Source organism: Carlito syrichta, unplaced genomic scaffold (genome assembly GCF_000164805.1).
Source record: "Carlito syrichta isolate Samal-C Ts95f unplaced genomic scaffold, Tarsius_syrichta-2.0.1 Scaffold308101, whole genome shotgun sequence".
Taxonomy (NCBI): Eukaryota; Metazoa; Chordata; class Mammalia; order Primates; family Tarsiidae; genus Carlito; species Carlito syrichta.
In genome coordinates this window covers 301,564-322,827 of record NW_007252197.1, presented here as the reverse complement: position 1 = coordinate 322,827, position 21,264 = coordinate 301,564, and the positions used below count along the sequence as shown (strand labels likewise).

The 21,264-nt window shown below is 52.7% G+C and overlaps 1 protein-coding gene across 1 annotated transcript in view; it reads right to left on the bottom strand.

The window, feature by feature from the left end:
- The window catches only part of CACNA1I (calcium voltage-gated channel subunit alpha1 I), a 104,983-nt gene that overhangs the window by 64,589 nt on the left and 19,130 nt on the right, over positions 1-21,264 (bottom strand). Inside the window, exons 2-3 of the mRNA XM_021715980.1 lie at positions 16,765-16,876; positions 15,100-15,233 (exon numbers count right to left, since the gene is read on the bottom strand). Coding sequence (XP_021571655.1) covers positions 15,100-15,233; positions 16,765-16,876 — 246 coding nt within the window. The remainder of the gene's footprint in view (positions 1-15,099; positions 15,234-16,764; positions 16,877-21,264) is intronic.

Below are 21,264 nucleotides of genomic sequence, written 5' to 3'. Positions count from 1 at the left end.
GGGGGGGGGGGGGGGGGGGGGGGGGGGGGGGGGGGGGGGGTGCCGGCCAGCAGCCAGGCAGAGAGGGTAAGGGCAGCCGGTGACCTGGAAGGGGCGGCGAGGGAGCCGGCGTGTGAGGCTCCCGCGTGGGTGAGCCAAACTGTCATCTTCGCATTTTGTGGAAAGAGCTCTCCAGGCAGCCTGAGACGCCTGTGACGGAGAGGCTGCGGGGGCGGCACACAAACAGGCGCTGGGCTGCAGGCCTAGGAGTGCTCCAGCACCCCCACCCCCTCCCCCACCGGCCAGACCCTCCTCCTCCTGCTCTGATCCTCTGGCTCCTGCCTAGGGGTGGGCAGCAGCCTCTGGGAAAGCTGAGCCCCCAGGCTGGGTTTGTGCGTTGCTGGGGGAGCTGGGGTGACCGTTCCCAGCCCTCACCGGCCTGAACCCGCCCACGTGCTGGATTCCAGGGCCCAGAGAGCACATCTGACCAGGTCTGGCAGGTGCCCGTCCAGGACGCGTTCCCATCTCAAAATAAAAATAAAAGCTCGCTAGATGGATGGGTACGCTGTCTGAGTGCCCCATGTGCCAGGCACAGCTCTAACTATCTACCTGTAGTGACCCATCCGAGCCTCCCCACAGCCGAGCCCATCACAGTGCCCCTGCCAAGGACCCCTCCATTCCACCCTGGACCAGGGCAGAGCCCCTGCTTCAAGCCACATCCAGGACCCACTCACTCACAGAGGTGCCCTCAAGATGACCTCCCACCTGGTCTGACTCCCAGCCCACACTGCCCCACGGCTCCACCTTCCCCCTCGAGGAACCCAGGGGGCCACAGTGTGACACAGTTGGCTCCCAGTTAAGTGGGTGCACCCACCACAGACTCTGTCCCAGGACAGCTAGGGGACGAGACTGCCCCGTGCAAACAGACCCTTGATGACAAATAGCGTTCTCACAAACAGAGTGGTGGGAAGAGACTGGCCCCGGGTCCTGAATGAGCTACAAGTTGTGGCTGGATGTCACCGAGGCCCACGGTTACCCAGTTAGTCAACCTTAGAATCTGAGCACCTCCCGGGCCCCAGCCTCGCCAGGGGAGGCAGATAAGACTCGCGCCTTCTTGGCTGCAGACCTGGGCAATTCTCGGCATCCACCCCAGTCTCTGAGGGAGCTGAAGTAGCCACTGCCTGGCCATGCATTTGAAACTCCTGAACACTGAGTCAGAGCAGGTCTTCACAGGGCAGGGCTGGGGTGACACACTGGCCCAGCCCCTTCCCCTCAGTCCGGACCTGACCCTCCAGGTCTTCAACATGGGGACACATCTTCTGCAGCCTGCTGCAAAAATTCCCCATAGAACTCACCAGTTGCAGCCCCCAGAACCCCAATGAAAAGCCCGCAAGAGAACTTTCCTGTAGAATTTAGTGCCAAGATCTGAGCTTCCTGGCAACCACGTCAAAAGGAGAAATGTGATGTTTCTAAGATGTTAGTAGCAAGAAAGACCTTGACACGGTAGATCGTTCCAGGGGATGCATTTGCTTAAACTTTTCTCCAAGGTCCTAACTCTCACATCTATATTTCACGAACCTACTAGGCACATTTGGCTGCAGCTGCTTCCCCTGTCTGGGGAATAAGACAGCATATAAATGCATTCGGTGAATAAAAAACACATAGTAGGTGCGCAGTGAAGAATCCAATTGTTCTCATTCTTCTTTGACGGGAAGAGGATAGCAAAGGGACATTGGACAAGGATGGAGAGAGAAAAGGAAGGGCGCTTAGCTGGGAGGCAGGAACTGTGGGCAGAAGTCTCTGCTCCGGGAACCATCCTGACAGTGACTCCTGTCCCAACCGTCCCAACCTGGGACAGCCTGCTGACAGCTCCACCCTCCATGTCCTAGCCCAGGTCACCATCCCCTCCCCTGAAGACTTCAACAGGCTCCTGACTGGTCTCCTGGCGTCCCCAAGAGACCTTCCTCAGTCAGCAGAAACCTCCTAGAATTCAGATTTGGCTGTGTCACTCCCTACATAAAATCCTCAATGGCTCCCCACTGCCCTCAGAACAAAGTCCAAGCCCCCAATCCTGGGCCTTCAAGGCCCTCCACAATCTGGCCTCTGCCAGCCTCTTCCCCAATCTCTGTTTATCCTAGGTACCACACCAGGCATGAGTGCCACGTCCCAACTTCTGCTGGAATGGAAGAAGCTATCTTCCTCCTCTCTTCTTCTTTCCAGCCTGGTTGACAGCCATGGCAGCTGGGACCCTCCCCTCCCGCTCCAAAAGGAGAAGGTGAGGAAGGCCTGTCTGTGGGTGAATAACTACCGTGCTAACTCCTCTTGGGCCCCAAATAAGCCATCATTTACAGGAGTGAGAAATTAATTCCTAATTACACAGTTATTTTATCATGCAGCTTCAGTGCTAAAAGTCTAAAAAAAAATATACCAACAACCCCCTCCACCACTACCTCCTGCCAGCTCCCAAGCGCTCAATTAGGTAAGTAATTTTGCTCTAAAGACAGCACTTCCATCCTGTCATCACTCCAGGTGGAGGGCTGCCCTCAGTCCCCAAGCTGTCTTCTGGGGAGGGGGGCTTGGGTGTGGCCATGCTGGGGAAGGGACTGTGCCAGCAGTGGACAGGGAGGTTGGGCAACACTCTTCTGGGCACAGCTCCCACTTGTTTCTGTGAAGGAGCCTCCCTCCCCGGCTCCTGGCTCCCAGGAAAGGCCCAGAGACCCAGACCCGGTCAACTGGCAGGCGACATGCCCCTAGCCCGGCCGCCATGTGTGTCTCAGGATAGACATGTGGCCCCACACAGGCCATGAGAGGCAGTCTACTCACAAGCAGGATAGCAGCTGAGAGGTGCTCTCCCTGGCTGAGCCACTGCCTGGAAACCCGGAGGTGCTGGTGGCCACCCTGCCTCCGTGGTGGCCTGAGACTTCTGCCAGTGCAAAGGAAAGCGGGAGCAAGAATCGGAGAGGCAGGATCCTGACCATATGTCTGGAGCACCTCCCTCCCGCTGAGCCTAGATCCCAGACCTGCTCTCTATTCCTCCCAGCTACATGAGCCAGCATGTTCTCTTTGGGTCGCAGGCCCGACTGCATTGGGATTCTGTCACTGGCAACTCAGAGGCCTGGCTGGTTCAGAAGGGTTTCCTGAGCACTCACCACCTGCCAAGAGCTTTATATCCCTTCCCTTGGATAATCTTGCAGGGCTGGAGGAAGCTGAGGCTCAGGAAGAGCCCAAGGGACCCAGGACCTTTGTGTCACACGCCGCCTGCCCCATTTCATCCGTCACCAGCAAGGCAGAGCAGGCCAGCGCCTGCTGGCTCACGCACATGCTCCTCTCCCAGTCAGGTGGCCGGTGGGCACAGCTCACGCAGCAGCACGAGGACAGGGCCAGCAGCCTTGGAGACAGTGTTGTCTGATGGTTAGAGCTGGCTCCAATTCCAGCTCGCTGCTAGTGAGCCATGTGACCGTGGGCAGGTCACTGAACTGAAATGTGTTCAAGCACAGACCCGGTGCTTAGACCAAGGCCTAGCACAAGCGAGAGCCAAAGAAACAGGAGCTATTATTACACCGCAGCCTCAACTCAGCTCACACGTATCCACCAGTCACATGATGCCCTTTCCAGACCCCTCCCTCGGGCAGAGTTGCACTCTCCTGCCTTATGTCCCGCTGGTCCTCTATTAGGGCACCTCTGGCTCTGAGGCACACTCTACCTGTCCCTGTTTCTCAGGGGAGAGGCTGGCTCAGAGTCCCAGCTGGGTCCCCAGTGCCCAGCCCAGGTTCTGACTTGGAGGCAGACTCCCTGTGTGCAAGCTTGTCAAACAAATAACTTGAAGGACAAGATCAGAACAACAACAACAAAAAGCTTGGAGCTGACAAGAAGCCACAAGAGATGACTGAGATTCAACATCTTTCCAGGAAATATCCCGCCCAGGAGATGATTCTGTGTGTGGCTGATAAAAATAGGTTGTTTCCTCAATCTTTGCAAGGGGCCCACGGGGGCTTTCTTAAAATGTAATTGAAGATGTAGCTAATGGAAGGGAAGCTGAGATGCTGGAAATTGCAGATCATCTGTCAGGAGGCAGCTCTGTGATGACTCAGGATTGTGTTGGTTGATACCTAGACCACCAGCCTTTGCCAATATCCAGTCCCCCAGCACATAGTAGGTGTTCAGTGGAGAGTGGGAGAGAGTGTGGAAGGAAGTCATGGGGAGAGCTGGAGAGTCATGGCATTAACCCTTGACTTTGGCCAGCACCTTATGATTTATGGGTCATTTCACCCATTGCCATGGTCCGAGTGTTTGTCCTCCCCAAATTCATATGTTGGAATCTTAACCCCAAAGATGATGGTATTAGGAAGTGGGGGCCTTTGGGGAGGTGATTAGGTCATGAGGGCAGAGCCCTCAAGAATGAGATTAGTGCTTTTATTAAAAAAAAAAAGTCAAAGGAGCTCATCTACCCCTTCCTCATCTCACTGAGGACTCACTAAGAAGACACATCTATGAGGATGAGAGCCTTCACCAGACACTACATCTGCCAGCACCTTGATCTTGGATTTGCCAGGTTCCAGAACTGTGAGAAATAAGTTCTGTTGTTTACAAGCTACTCAGTTTATAGTATTTTGCTAGCACCTATCCTAGTCCATTTTTGCTGTTGTAACAGAATGCCTGAGACTGGGTAATTTATTTTTTAACAGATGAATTAATTTCGTTCATGGTTCTGGAGGCTGGGCAGTCCAAGATCAAAGGGCTTCATCTGATGAGGGTCTTCTTGCTGTAACATTGCAAAGCAGAAGGCAGAGGGCAAGAAAGTACATTCGAGAGAGGGAGGTCAGGTGTGGTGGCTCACACCTGTAATCCCAGCACTTTGGGAGGATGAGGAGGGAGGAGTGCTTGAACCTGGGAAACATGGCGAGACATCATCTCTACAAAAAACCCCAAAATCAGACAGGTATAGGTGGCCCATGCCTATAGTCCCAGTTACTCAGGGGGCTGAGGTAGGAGGATAGCTTGAGCCCAGGAATTGGTGGCTGCAATAAGTCATGATCATGCCACTGCACTCCAGCCTGGGACAGAGTGAGACCCCAACTCAAAGAGAGAGAGAGAGAGAGAGAGAGAGAGACAGACAGACAGACAGACAGACAGACAGACAGAGAAGGGGGCCAAACTCATCTTTTTATCCAGAACCCACTCCAGCAATAACTAACACATTCCCAAAATGATAGCAAAATTAATCCATAAAGGTTTAGTCCTTGTGACCTAATAATCACCTCTTAAAAAGCTCACCTGCTGGGTTCAATGGCTCAGCCTATAAACCCAGCACTTAGGGAGGCCAAGGAAAGTGGATTACCTGGAGCCTACGGATTCGAGATCAGCCCAGGTAACTTGGTGAGACCAAGTCTACAATAAATTAGTTCTGTAGTTTCAGTTACCTAGAAGGTTGAGGTGGAAGGATAGCTGGAGCCCAGCAGGTTGATGCCAGGGTGGCCCTGAGTGTGCCACTACACTCCAGCCTGGGCCACAGAGTAAGACTCCAGCTCAAAAAAAAAAAAAAAAAAAAAAGCCTCACCTCTCAACTCTGTCCAACAAGAATTAAGTTGCCAACACCTGAACTTTGGGGGACACATTCAGACCATAGTAACATCCATATCTCCTCACACAAATCCTATGAGACCCAAGAACAGAGGTTATTAAGCCCACTTGACTGATGCCCACTTGGGTGAAACCAACTCAGGCCAAGTTCAGTGTACAGAAGACTTGGGGAACAATACTGGGTGGCCACAAAGTGGAAGGAAGGGCTGCAAAGATAGACCCAGGCAGGTGGGAACCCAGGCAGCTCAGGTGACCTCAGCTCCAGAGGCCCTGGACCTTTTCTCTCCAAGCCTCCACTCAAGTGGCTTTACTCCAATAGTTTTATCTCTGGGTAGAGTTGCCAGATAAATACAGGCTGCCCAGTTACATTTGAACTTGAGATAAACAATGAACAACTTTTTTAGTCTGTGTCCCCAACACGCCCCATGATGTCTGCCTCGCCCCCATAAAACTTAGCTCCATTACTCCAGAGTAGTCTTGGCACCACAGCAAGTGGGCATGACTGCTGAGAACCAAGTAGTGGGCTCTGGGTGGGACAGAGACACTATGGTATCTACCAGAGTTTGGGGGAAACGTCCCTCTCAGGGGACTCACCTCATAGCTTCCTGAGAGCTAGTGAGGCTCTGGGGGCAGCCATACCCGAGCAATTCCAGATCTGGACCATAAAGGTTGTGTGTCTCGAGGCAAGCTACTAGTCTCTCTGAGCCTCCAATTTCTTTATCTGTAAAACAAGGTTCACAACCCTAATTTCTCAGGATTGTGAGGATGTAACACCACCATGGATGTAGAAGGCCCCAGCCCAGTCAGCAAGCATTAGTCCGTGGTAAACCACCTAACCAGCCCCAGTCTCATTCCCTTCTGGCTGCCAGAGTAGCAAAGTCGGAAAGTCCACGTGATGTGGGTGGGCGGACCTCACACACTGCAGTGGGGGTGGGATGGGCCTTGACCTATGTCTGGCCAAAGCTCCATTTCTCTGCCCACAGAGATTGGTTCAGGGATGAGCACGTTGCCCGCACCAGCCAATCCAGGCGAGAAGGCTCAGTTCCCAGAGTGGTTGGAACTGCTGGGAAGGGAAAGAAAAACGATCATTCTGATCTGAAGAGAGTGTCAGCTCTGACCTGGCACCGGGGAGGGCCGCTCAGGGAACTAGCTGAGTTGTGGTGTGGGAAGATGGGAGGATGCACAGACTGGTGGCATGCCTCAGGATTCCAGAGTGAGCGGAGCTGGAGCCCCCTGGGCTTTTCAGTGGAAGAGACAGTCCTCTCTTAACTCAGGTCAACCTTCCTGTCCCGTGTAACTGAGAGAGTCCTGCCTGATTCACAATTGACTAGGGTCAGGCTTCTCAGTCCTTGTGGACTTCCCCCACATTCCCCTTGGCGGCTACCATCCTGTTTCCATGGAAAGGGGCCTGTGCGGTGACCACCATCCTCTCTTCCACCCAACCCCATATACAAACGAGAAAAACTACTCGCAATAAGTTTCCCACCGGAACCTTCCCAGGTCCACACCCACCCAACAGCAGCTCTGCTTAAACAAAATTGTTCCGGCCGGGCTCAGTGGCTCAGCCTGTAATCCCGCGCTTTGGGAGGCGAGGTGAGTGAATTGCCTGAGCCCGCGGGTTCGAGACCCACCTGGGCAACTTGGGGAGACCTCATCTCTACAATAAATCAAAAAAATTAGCCAGGCGTGGTAGCACGCACCTGTAGTTCTAGCTACTTGGAAGGCTGAGGCGGAAGGATTGCTGGAGCTCAGCAAGTCGAAGCTGGGGTGGCCGGAGTCACTCCAGTCTGGGCGACACAGTGAGACTCCAACTCAAAAAAAAAAAAAAAAAGAAAAAGAAGAAAAGATAATGGCTCCAGATACCCTCTCCTCAACTCAAGTGCCTGGGAACCACAGCCAGAAAACAAACCTGTCACAGAACCTCCCCCGCCCTTGCCCAAGGCCAGGCTCCAGGAACTCCAGAATGATGCCTTGGCCCTGCCCTCAGAGCACCCAGTCCACAGGGAAGACAGACCTGTAAAGTCCAGGAAAAATCAGTATAAAGTCAATGACAGGGCCAGGAGGGTGTCCTGGGCCTCCATACACTTCCCTGACCCGCCAGTAGCGCACACAAAGCCAGTGATGGAAACAACCCAGTGATGACCTTCTGCCTGTCCACTGGCAGGCAATGGCCTCTGTGGCGCTTTCACAGGTTAACTTTAGATTTCTCAACAGAGCCCAGGTCCTGTCCCGCCAACCCAGACGGGACTTAGAGAGATGGTAGGGTCATGGCTTTGGTGGAGGGCAAATGAAGAAACTGAGGCTCAAAGAGAGGAACTGAGGCCTAAGAGTCGCCCCCCTGAGCGTATCCTGTCTTCTTCCAATCTTGCCTGATCCCAAGGAACAACTCTTGGTTGATCTAGTCAAAATATCTTCAGTGATGTTTTCTGCTTTCTCAGCCTTGCTGCAGCTAAGGGTGGCCACGAGACCCAGTTCTGGCCATGCGTGTGTGCCAGGACAAGGAGGGATCTTGGAAAGAAAATCTCATTCTCCTGGTCTGAGTGGACATGTCCTACCTCTCTTCACCCTTCCTTCTGACCTTCAATTCAGACATGACCCTCAGTTTCAGCAGCTGCCTTGTGATGGTGAAAGAAAGACCTGGAAAGTCACGAGATGTCAGCCCCCACACTATCACCAATAACCAAAACTTGATGTCAGAAAAAGCACTCAGAACTTGCTCAAGCCCCTGTTGGTTGGGCTTCCCATTACTTGCAGCCAGATGCATCCCTGACAAATACACCCTGCAAGTCACTCAGAACCAGGACCCAATCCCAGTCCATGAAGCCAAGCTCACCGGGTTCCCCTTCTGGCTCTGCCCCTCGCCAGCCTGTGACCTTGGGCAAGTCACTCCCGGTCACTGTGCCTCATCCTGGAAAGTGAAACTGACCACACCCTCACACAGCTTGGCTGACAATTCACAAGATGATGCACAGTGTCAGGCCTACAGTCAGCACTCAGCAAACAGTCAATGTTCTTATTTTTATCACACCCCTGGATGAGGCCTAAGAGGATTCAATTCCCTTTGCTTTTTAAAGTCCCACTGATGAGGCACTTTGGACAAAAGGAACTCTCAGCCAGCAACCGCAGAGGGTACGTACCTGCCTGATCTTTTCAGAAAGCTCTAGTCCAGAGCTGAGGAACAATTCTTATTGACTTTTTGTTTCCCGAGAGCCTGTAAGAGTCAGGGTGGGGAAGCTGCACGCACTCCAGAGATGTTTCCAGGGTAAGATGAAGCCTGATCCAACTTCTTCCTCCGGCCCCCAGGTCAGTGTTACTGCTACTTTTATTGATATTATTAGTAATCACAGAAATTCTTTTTAAAAAAATGTTTAAGAGATAGGGTCTCGCTATGTTGCCCAGGCTGATCTTTAACTCCTGGACTCAAGCAATCCTCCCACCTCAGCTTCCTAAGTAGCTGGGACAACCAGCACACACCACAGTATCTAGTGATCATAGGCAGTCTTATACGAAGTCCTCACTGCTCTGTTCACAAAGTACTTCTACCTGTCATGAGAATTACTCAGATCCTGGAACAGGATGCAGTGCTGGAGCCCTCCCCACACCTCTTCCCGTTCCTGCAGTTCCCAGGGAGTCGTGATTTCTACTTTCCAGTGCTCCTGAAGAGAGGCTGCCATGAAGATCAAAGGAAGTATAGTTTCTCCATGTGTGGCCCACAGGCCACCTGCATGTGGCCCATAGGGCCACCTAGGCATTTGGTTAAAATGCAGATTCCCAGGCCCTGCCATCCCTGCTGGATCTTGCTCCCTGGGCTGAGGCCGAGAAATCTGTATTTTAGCATCTGCGCCAGTGACAGACACCACCTCTTCACCCTGAAGTGTGAGGAGCACTACGGAGAGGTGAAAGGTTCTGCACGTGCCTGGGGAGTGGGGAAGTTGTCCACTCCCAAGCTGTGTGTGTTCCTCCCTCAGCTGTTCCGGTGTCCACACACTCACAAGCTTTCAAGGGCTTTCAGAGCTAAGGTGGGCGCCTGTTCCCTGCCCTCATCCGAGGCGAGGCCCACACCAGCCATGCCCCTGGCAAGCCTCATTCTGGAAAAGTCCCTATAGCCCCACCCTCCAGCCCTGGTGCACTCCAGAGATCAGGCATCGGATTACTGGGGAAGCTTTTAACAGAGGTGCTGATGTCGTCCCACAGGTGGCAATGGCCATTTCATGTTTCTGATGGGGGGAGGAGGTAGAACTGCCAGCATAATGCACCAAGGGAGACACAGATAAAGAATACCTCAAGTTCAACAAGGATGTAATTAAATATTTCATGACCTCCTAATGGACAGAGGCAGAAAAGTGTAGCGTAAATGATGAGACAGAGGGGGGTTCACCTATACACGAATAGCAATTATTACCAGGGCACTGTCACACACTGGAAGAGAGTTCATGAAGTGCCACAGGACTCGCTGTCTTGGGCTGAACAAGCACAGGAAATCAATGTAATGAGTGACTGAGTCAGGACTCCAAAGTCCACTGAAGGTGAAATTAACAGCAACAAATTCAGAGTTTGGGTTTTAAAATAAAATCACCTACTTTGAGTTGTGGCTCTGATTTACAAGAGGATGGATGAACACGAGTCAGGGATGGCGAGGAGCATGGCCACCCAACAATCCTACACCTCTCCAGGCCGAAGGCAGCCCATTTTCTCCATCCCATCAGCCAGCATGGGGAGGGCGGGGTCCTGTTCCCGGGCCAGGGACCAAGACAGCCTGAAGCGAGTCCAGCAGGCGAGGCCTCTGGGGATGAATGTTGTCCTTTGACAAATATCGGGAGGGCTGGGACGTTTCAGCTGGGAGACTCAGGGAGGACAGGAGCTGTCCTCCACCTTCTGAAGGCTGTCGGTGACACCACCTCCACAGCCTCTAGGCCCGCCCTGTGGCAGCAAGCCCCTGCCCTTCCTCTGGTCTTGCCTCTCAGCACCCACCCCCTGGGATCCCTGGCTCTAGCTCCAACATCCCCCTCCACTCACCCTCCTTTTCCTCAGGTGCCCACCCTCCACCCCTGCCAGGCCTCCTGCATGCTGCCTCCTCTCCCTGAGATGCCCTTCCCCACACCCTCTGCCTGGCCAACTCTTACCCCCCAGGTGTCTCCTTTGAGTAGCCTATACTGACCCCCCCATCAAAACAGGGGCCCTATTCCGTGGAAGCTCTATACTCTGCAGCAGCACGGGTCCCAATTTAGAATGTATCTGTGGTGATGTGTTTTATGTCTGTTTTCCGGGCTCTGAGTTCCATGACATCATGAAGGGTGTCTGTCTTGTTCATCTCTGTGTCCCTATTGCCCACACAAGGCCTGGAATGTAGTAGGTGCTCAATAAATGCTGGTGTTGCGAATAAGTGAGTGAATGGTACAATCAGGAGGGAGCCACAGGAAGATGATATCAGCTCAGTGAAAGAAAGCTTTCTAGCACAGTGGGCTGTCCCAATTTGAGACTGGCTGCCTGGTAAAGTACTGAGTTCCCTGCATTGGCGTCATGCAAGCAAAAGCTGGTCTCTGGTCTCAAGCCCTCTGTGATCGTTCTGTTGGATGTGGAGATGAAGGCTGTGACCTCTAAGGAACCTTCTGACTCGGAGGTTCTATGTCTGTCTACACAGCTTGAAAAAAGAGCCAGTAATTTGGGGAAGGGGAGGGGCAGGAAGGGAGGAAACATCCTTGGGATGCCAGGCCTGTTACTCGGGAAACAGAACATTTATAGCACCAAGCCTGGGTGGGACCGAGGGGGATGGGCTGGCAGCTCTGGGGACAGGTCTTGGGTGGCAGTGGGACTGGAGGGCTGGCTCTGGAGCAGGAATTGTGACTCCCATCCTGTCCTCCCATCTTACGATGCCCCTGGATACAAGGATGAGGACGGCCTTGAGGACAGGGCAATCTGGCTCACCTGAGTCCCTGTATCCAGCACAGGGAAAGGCAGTGAGTATCCATGATTCAGGCAAAAGAGTCTCCGCAGAGCCTGCCCCGCCAGCCAGAACCAGCTACATCACTGTGGGGCCCAGTGCGAAATGAAAACACAGGGCCCCTTGTTCATAAATGACTAAGAATTTCAAAGTGAGCCAGGCGCGGTGGCTCACACCTGTATCCCAGCACCTTGGGAGGCAGAGGCAAGAAGACTGCCCGAGCCCAGGGGTTCGAGACCAGACTGGGCAGCCTGATGAGACCTTGTCTCTTCAATAAATCAAAAAAATTAGCTGGACGTGGTGGCACGCACCCTATAGTTCTAGCTACTTGGAAGGTTGAAGCAGAAGGATCACCTGAGCCCAGCAGGTCGAGGCTGTGGTGGCCATGAACATGCCACTGCACTCCAGCCTGGGCAACAGAATGAAATTCCAACTCAAAAGAAAAAGAATTTCAAAATGGGGACAGCAGAGCATGGACCCAAGCGCAGGGTCCTACGTGACTGCACATGTTGCTTGTGGACCCACGCCCAGCCCTCCCAGCCTTCCAGAGGATGCTGACCTGCAGCCCCCACCCTGTCCCAAGGACCAAGACAAGATATCAAACTGAGGCCCCGCCATGATGCTGAAGCCAGGCTGGCTTCCCACTTATCTCAGCATAGCTCTTCATCATCTTTATTTATAAATATGAGCAGTCAGGAGGGAGTCACCAAGCAATAGAGGAGACGCCTCCAGTCAAAAGGGTGAGGTGGGAGTGTGGTGGCAGGCAGTGGGTGGAGCCGGCAGAACAAATGACTTCTCTGAAATAGGAGTTAGGAAAAATTGTCCCAGAACTCACAAATACAACAAAGGGAAGGCAGTATCTCTAACGATGTCATTCTGGAGCATCACTTAACAGACTCATCTAAAGATTCTTTAATTGAGCCAGGCTTGGTGGCTCAGCCTGTAATCCCGCGCCTTTGGGAGGCTGAGGTGATTGGACTGCCTGAGCCCGCGGGTTCGAGACCCGCCTGGGCAACTTGGCGAGAGCTCATCTCTACCATAAATCAAAAATTAGCCGGGCGTGGTAGCGCGCGCCTGTAGTTCCAGCTACTTGGAAGGCTGAGGCGGAAGGATCGCCGGAACCCAGCAGGTCGAGGCCACTGCACTCCAGTCTGGGCGACAGAGTGAGACTCCAACTCAAAAAAAAAAAGATTCTTTAATTGTCTAGGGGAATATCTGTATCTTTATCTGATTCCCTATTCCCTGTTTATTAAAGGTCTGGATGCTGTGAAATGACATGTTATCTTGTAGATTTTTATCTGGCAGAGACATACATGATTTCTGCCCAATAGAAAAGATAACCCCAAGGGTTATGGTTTATTACCCTGTAGGTCATTAACCAGCTTCAATTCTAACCTTGTTTTCTCCCCACATTCTTTCTCCCGTGCCTGTTTTCCTAATTCTGCTGATTTCCATCCTGCTGGGTCCATCTTCCTTAATGAGTTGGATAAATCTGTGATATATGTTCACTCTAAGATTTGTGAAGGACATTTTTTTAACCTTTTAGATTGTATTTTAACACAAGGCTACTTCCAGGATCAGGAAAGGACTTTTAAGAAGCCTAATTAGGAGCCATAGGAGATTCAGGTGAATATTGCATCCATAGAACAAGAAAAGGCACAAGGTGCTCTGAAAAATAAGAAATCCAAGAAGTATTCTTGGGAATTAAAAGATACAGAGGAAATGGACAGTTTCCTGGAGCAGTAAGTAGGAGGAAGGATATTACAGAAAAGCCCATGCATGATTCAGAAGACGGAATCACATTATTGACAAAAACCTGTGAGAGAAAAGAGGAACAGCATGGAGAAAAGATAGAGTAGGGAAGCATTCATTTAATGGTTATTCCAGAAGAAGAAAGCAGAGAGGAATGGTTGATAACCAAAGAAGAAATACAAGAACTTTCTTCTGAGCTCAAGGAATGCACAAGTTTTGAGTTCTCTAAGGTCCCCCACCTAGCTTGGCCCTAGAGAAGGTTCTGAATTCAAAAGGTAAAGAGAAAACCCTGCAAGCTTCTAGTTAAGAAAAAGCAGGTTATCTGCCAAGAAAGAAGAACCAGACTTGTACTGAACTCACCAGCAATACTAGACTGTAGGCTTTGCATGACGTGTGCAGGGTTTCGAGGGAAACTCTAGAACAGACAAACTGTCCTTCACACTCAAAGATCAAAGGAGTATATGTTTGGTCAAACAAGACTGAAAAATGGCACTATCCAAACACCTTTTATAAAAAAACTACTTAAGGATGTTCTCCAGTCAAACCAGGATGAGAATGAAGAACATGACAAAGAGGCTGACATGGTGCAGAAGAAACTACATGAAACCAGCATAATTCCTAGGTCTCAGTGGCTGTTTACAATGTGGTTGTGAAACTGAATAGCATGATAAGGAAAAAATGCTTACAGGAGGTGTAACTTTTTTAAAGCACCAGTGAAACAAATCCTCTCACTTCAGAATCTATCTGTGGAATTTAGCAGATACTTGGTGAGATCCTCATATCCTAATTGTCCATCCAGCCATGTGTCATTTACCCTTACACCATCTTCATCTCATCTTCACTGAGGTCACACCTTCTCGCCTTCTCGGTGGCATTATACATGCAAGTATGCACACACACTGACACACATACACACTCACATATTGTTTCTCGCACGCGCGCGCACACACACACACACACACACACACACACTAACGGCCCCCAGCCTTTTTCTCTCTCCTCCTCACCTCTGCCCTACTGACCCTCAGCTCTCATGTGTCACCCCCTCAGGAAAGCCCTCAAGTCCCTGAGTCCCCAGTCTGGCTCAGATGGCTCCTGTGTTGAGTGCTCTCAGCAAACCACACGCTCTACCCAAAGCCTTGGTCCCAGTGCGTGAAGACACACCCACTGCCGTGGCTGGAGGCTGCCACCCCAGACAGGAAGTGGAAAAGGCAAAGCCTATGTCTGGCTTCCCCTCCTCCTCGCTCCCTGCAGCTAGGACAACGCTGACACCTAGCAATTCATTCAGTCCCTGGTGAGTGGGTGAATGCATGCATGGGTCTGACCCAGGAAAGCGGGAAGAAAGGCCTCAGCAGAGTCTAAGAGGCTACAAATGGGCTCAGCTGTAACCTGGCCTCTCCCTGACCACAGCTTGGGTCTTTACAGAAATTGTCTTTGGAGTCAGACAACACCTGAGTCTATGCTCAATCTCTGACTCGATGAGTGATCCCGCATAACCATAATAAGAGATAACATTCATTGGGCATTTGGTTTGACTAGCTACTATTAGTCCTCTTTTACAGATGAGGAAGCAGAAGCTTAGCGAGGTCAGGTGGCTTCCTCAAGATCATACGGCTAATTAGCATAAAACAGACCCAGAAAGAGCTGGCAGGACAGGAGGACACACGACTTCCCAGGAAGGAATCTCTGTCTGTCCAGACCCCTCAGCAAAAGGTCATCGCTCCTTCCAGTCCAGGGGTCCAGGAGGACCCCGTGCATCACCACGCAGCTTCATCATCGTCACCGGAAGCCCCGGAGCATCTAGACTATGCCAAAGGCGAGGGACTTCCCTGGTGGGCACTACCTACCCTGCCATCACGATGAAGAAATCCAGACGGTTCCACGTGTCCCCGAGGTAGCACTTCTTGCCGAAAATGCCCAGGGCCACCATCTTGAGCACCATCTCCATGGCAAAGAATATGAAGATGAAGTCATCAAAGACCTGCAGGGGCAGGAAGAGAGAAGCAAGGGACAGGGTGAGGCCGCAGCACAGGTTCCAGGGGCCATAGCCTTGCTGTGAGGTGGGGACACAGGCATGGACTCAAGAGGTCTGGAAAAGACTCAGAAACTCTTCTTCTTGTGGGCAAGAAGAGCGCCTCAGAGACCCTGGCCCAATGCAGTCCTTTCACAGGCGAGGAGACTGTGGCCCAGAAAGGGAATGATTTGCCCAGGGTCACACAGCCCATTCTATCTGTCCCCTAAGCCCAGGTAATGACAAGAGTCCCAGATGAGGGGATGAGGATGCTTAGATGAGGAAGCTAAGACTCAGAGACGTTCAGCAATTTGCCCCAGGTCACCAAGCAAGTAGGTAAGTGGCAGAGCCAGGACAGGAATGCAGGTCAGTCCGACTCCAAAGCCCCTGTGAAAGGAACCATTTCAACACAGGCCCTACTCCAGGCCCCAGGCCCACCTCAGTGCTGTCTTCCTCTGCTCACAGGGGAGGCCCCAAATGTGTCCCTAACCATGGGCTCATGTGAGTATATATTTCCTGAGAGCAGGGCCTGGGTGGAATTCCTCTCTCCAAGATCAGAGTGGGCGGCAGCCAATCCAATTCCACAGACGGGTGCTTGGCACTTACTGTGTGCCAGGATGTAGGCTGGTTGGTGGGATGTAGAGATGAGTCCTTGGCAAACTCTCCACGAGGGTAATTGGTTCTAGGTGTGTCAGGGCAGGGGCTGGCCGAAGAGCTTGTTACCCACTCGGACCCCAGACCCACCCCCAGAGATTCTGATTCAGCAGGTCTGGGATGGGGCCAGGGTCTGGATTTTTAACAAGTGCCCTAGGAGATCCTGTGGCCCAGTGCTGCTTGGGAACTACCGGGTCCTGTACAAACCCAAGAGGCAGAGAGCAATTCCTCTCAGGAGGAATCTGGCTTCCCCGGGGAAAAGCACTGAGTGTTTCCACAGCAGTAGAATGGGTATAACCCTAACACCCTGCACTAAACGAATACACATGCCCTACACGGGGTCGTGCCAGGGACCAAAGGCTAAGCCCACCTGGGACCTTGGGAGATGAGAGCAGGAGGTGAAGCCAGAGGTCGGCCCCTAAAGGGGTGTGGAACCCGGCCTTCATCCCAAGAGCACTGGGGAGGAAAGGCACGCTGTCGGCAGGAGAGTGACAGGTCATTTGTGATTGGGAGACCAGGAGAAGGCTGGTGCGGATACCCAGGAGGGAGAAGATGGTGGTCTGGACTAGGGCAGAGGTGCCCAGATGAGGAGGATGGATGGAAAGGAAAGAGGATCAAAGGGGAATGGGGAAGACTGGTTGGGGGTGGGGAAGACACAGCCAAGGGAGTGCTGCTGTTGGGGACAGGGCTGCTCTGCTCGGGGCAGGCAGGTAGGCTGGGGTGGGGCCATGGGAGTGGGGGCGGAGCATAGGGCAGGGCAAGGTGGAGGAGGTGGAGCACGGTGGAGACGGCAAAGGGTGGAGGGTTGGGCAGGACATAGTGGGGGTAGGACACATGGCCAGCTCACCTGCAGAATCTTGCAGCGGTCGGAAAGGCAGTCCATGTCGTCGCACGGCTGGTACATGCCAAGTGTCACGCAGTTCAGCAGGATCACCAGCATGCTGACACATTCAAACCACGTGCACACCAAGTCAAGGACAAAACAGCGGGGGCTGTGGCCAGGGAGCAGGGTGCACCTGGAACGGAATACCCCCGACCCACCACACACACAGGCATATACCCCATTCTCAGTTCTTCTCCTTCAAGGTCCTGCCCCAGTCAACGCCCAAATTTCCAAAGCCACTGGAGCCAGCCTGCCCCCATTGCAACAGACGTGGCCATGTGTGCCGAACCCACCAAGGGACCCAAACCCCACCAAGCCGCCACCTACAGGACGCCCATCCCCCTCAGGTCCAGGAAGGGAGAAGGTTCCAGAAGTCTGGTTGGCCGGCCATCTCTGGATTATTTCAGCCCCTTCACCCTTGACTGCCTCCCTTTGCTGACCACCGGTCCCCTCCCCTGACTTGTGCCCCCTCCATCTCTGCCAAGGTCTGTGTCTGCAACCTGCAGAGGGCCCTCTGGTGTGACTGAGATGGGCTGGAAGCCCCCATCCCTCTCTCTTTGCCCACGGTGGGGTTACAGCCCATCGCCAGACCCCAAAACGCCTGGCGTAGGCCAGTCTCAACCCTTGTGTCAAGCAGGGTAGGCCTGGGCCTCCTCAGGCCCACCCAGGCAGATGGTCTACTCCAGTCAAGAGGCTCCAGAGTCGACTCTTAACCCAGTCCCAGGCAGGACCTTGGGGCACGAGCTTAGAGCTGGATGAGTGGGCTCCCCTCGGTACCCTGGACCAGGCTGCTCTCCTCTCCCTAACCGCGGGCACCTCCATAAACACCCTCTTTCCCTCCCCTCCCTGCCCAGCATTAGAGCACAGCCCATGGTGTCCAGTCCCATCACTCTCAATCCATCTAGCCATCGAACCAGGGAGGTCAAGGTCAAAGATACCTCAGGGCTTGTGTCACTCCAGCTCCCCACCATACAGATGAGAAAGCTGAAGCTGCTCAGATCTCCCAAACTGGGATCTCCCACCTTAACTAGGTCCCAGGGCCCCCAAAACCTGTGCCTACTTCAAAAGAGGGCACCCATCATCAATAACTCAAAAAACAACCGAAGCTGGAGAGGACGCAAGGAAAAGGAAACGCTTCTACACTGTGGGTGAGAGTGTAAACTAATACAGCCTCTGTAGAAGACAGCGTGGCGATTCCTAAAAGATCTAAAAATTGACCGTCCATATGACTCCGCAATCTTCCTTCTGGAAATACACCTGGAGGAACTCAAATCACTCTATGAAAAAGATACCTGCACACGCATGTTTATTGCAGCATTATTCACAATAAAAACATATTCACAATTAAAAACATGGAACCAACCCTGCTGCCCATCAAAAGTAAACTGCATACCTGGCCAGGCTCGGTGGCTTAGCCTGTAATCCCAGCACTTTGGGAGACTGAGGCGAGTGGATTGCCTGAGCCCATGGGTTCAAGACCAGCCCAGGCAACTCGGTGAGAACTCGTCTCTACAATAAAATTAAAAAAATAAACTAGCCGGGCACGGTAGCATGTGCCTGTAGTGCTGGCTACTTGGAAGGCTGAGGTGGAAGGATTGCTGGAGTGCAGCAGGTCGACGCTGGGGTGGCCGTGAGCGTGCCATGGCACTCCAGCCTGGGTGACAGAATAAGACTCCAACAACAACAGAAAAGTAGATTGGATTTTAAAAAATGTGGCACATATACACGATGGAGTATTATGCAGCCATAAAGAAAAACAAAATTATGGACTTTGCAGCAACTTGGATGGATTTAAAGTCTATCGTACTCAGTGATCTATCACAGAAACAAACAAAAAGCTCAGTACCACATGTTCTCACTCATAAGAGGACCCGGAACATTTACCAGAACACTGTAAGAAAGGGTTTGGCAGTAGCAGGATGCTGCCAGGGCAGTGGGGACACATAACATCAATAAGGTACCTGACCTCAAACCAAGTGAAGTGGGGACCAAAGGGAGGCCCAAACTTTACCTGTACGATGACCGCTTATCTACATAATCCTGAATTACACCCCATATCTTTAAAAGGAAAAAGAAAAGAGGGCACCTAAGGCAAAAAAGACCTACACCACACATGGCATGAATGACTGAAGTTGGACTTCCAGACCATGAAACCTACTGACCTTAGAGGCAATGACTACAGCTGGGTGTACATTCGCCTTCTCTAAGAGGAAACGTGCTGATAGAACTCGCCACACCCTGTCTACACAACCCCCATTCCGGTCCCAGAAACTGAGCTTCAGGGAACAGAAAGGCAGCACTTTGTGTCATAAAAGCAGCACACAGGACCAGAGATCTGCATTCGAGCTCCAGTCCCAGCACCACCTGGCTCGCCTTTCCACCTGTGAACCTGGGTGACCAGGGACCCCCACCCCACCGGTCCCCTGGGTCTTCCCTGGCCCCTCTGGCCCACACTTTCTGCAGCAGAAGTGAGCTCACCTCCCTCCCCTGCTCAAAACCCTGCCCTGGCGCTCCAGCTCTCTGATCATAAACCCTCAGCCTGCAGAGCCCATCCTCACTGCCCCCCCACGACTCACCCTCACCCCCACTCCTGTCTCCTTCTGCCTCAGCCTGGCTCACCCCCTCCAGCCCTGCTGGCCTCTGGGCTCCTCTGACACACACACTGGGACACTTCACCGCAGGGCCTTTGCACATGTTCCCTCCTCGGGGGCTGACTGACCTGCTAACTCCATTGTCATCTCATCTGAAGAATTCCCCAGCCCGCCTCTCCACCCCCAGTGGCCACAAGCCCTCTTCACACCCTGACACTGTCATCTTGACATGCTCATTGTCATGTTATCTACGGCTCAAACCTGCATTCCAAGGGGAACAGAGATGGTATGTTCACAACCCGAACAATAACAGGAATATAGTAGGAGCTCAATAAATATCTGCTGAATGAACAAATACAGTAGAGATGAGGTCTCATCAAGTTGCCCAGGCTGCTCTTGAACGCCTGGACTCAGGCAACCCTCTCACCTCCGCCTCCCAAAGTGTTGGGATTACAGGCGTGAGCCACTGCTCCCAGCAAATTAAACTTTACCATGGGTATGTACATGTAGGAAAAAACATAGTGTGTCAAGGGTTCAGTACCATCTGTGGCTTCAGGCATCCACTGGGGGTCTTGGCAAATGACCCATGGATAAGGAGTGGTACTGTAAATCTCCACAGGCCCTGCATACTCTGCCACCCAGTGACCTTTGAGTGTCTCCAAACAAAAATCCTCGCCCGGCAAGGCACGGGTGGCTCATGCCTCTAATCCCAGCACTTTGGGAGACCAAGGCAAGAGGACTGCCTGAGGCCAGGGATTCGAACCAGCCTGGGCAGCTTGGCAAGACCTCATCTCTACAATAAATCAAACAATTAGCCAGATGTGATGGCGTGTGCCTGTGGTTCCAGCCACTTGGAAGGCTGAGCTGGAAGGATTGCCTGAGCCCAGTAGGGTGAGGTTGCGGTGGCCACAAGCATGCCACTGCACTCCAACCTGGGCGACAGAGTGTGACTGCGACTCAACACACACACACACACACACACACACACACACACACACACACACAAACCCTCACCCCCTCAATTTCAAAGCCCTGCCCTTGGCTTGGAGGAAGCTACACCAAACCCTGAGTGGGATGAGCACCTCTTGCCTACTGGGAGCCTGACCTGGTTTCCATGGCAACAGCCTCCCGCTCATCCAGGCTGTGCTCACCTTGGGATACTGCCTTCTCATCTGCCTTCCCTCAGCCCCTCCCGGCCCCAGCCCTGTTCCTTCCTGTCCCCTCACCCCGCTGCCACTCTCCCGCCATAGCCTGTAATTAATTTCAGTCGCTGCCAGGGCCCCCTTCTAGCCTGAGCAACGCTCCACGACAGCTTCATCATTAATTAACTTTTCTGAAGTTCAAACGTTCTAATTACCAGCGAACATCCCCCATCCCCCTCGCCTCTCCCCTCAGCCTGTCGCACACTCTACTTCCAGCCTCTGGAAGGGCTCCCTCTGCCCTTCCTGTCAGTTTCAAACTCCAAGTGCAAACTCAAAAGCAGGTGTCTCCCAGGAGCCTTGTCCCCCAACTTCTTCCTCATCAGGGCCCTAAACACTGGAGGCCCATTTTACGGATGAGGAAAACTGAGGCTCAGGGAGATGGGAGCCCTCTCCTGGGTCACCCAGCTGGGAAGTTTTGGAGCAGAGATTCACACCAGGCCTGCTGGTCAACGCCAGTGCTCTCCTCCATGCAGCATGGCCTGTCACAACCCATGGCTCCTCCTCCGTCCCACAGGCCTCAGCCCATCCTCAGTGTCTCTTGCCTGGAGACTGCTCCAGTCTCCTCTGAAGCCTCCGGCTCTGGTCTTTGCCCCTCCAATCTGCCCCACACAATAACCAGGCACTTGCGGTGTGCCCAACACATTTTTTTTTTTTTTTTTTTTGGATGGGGG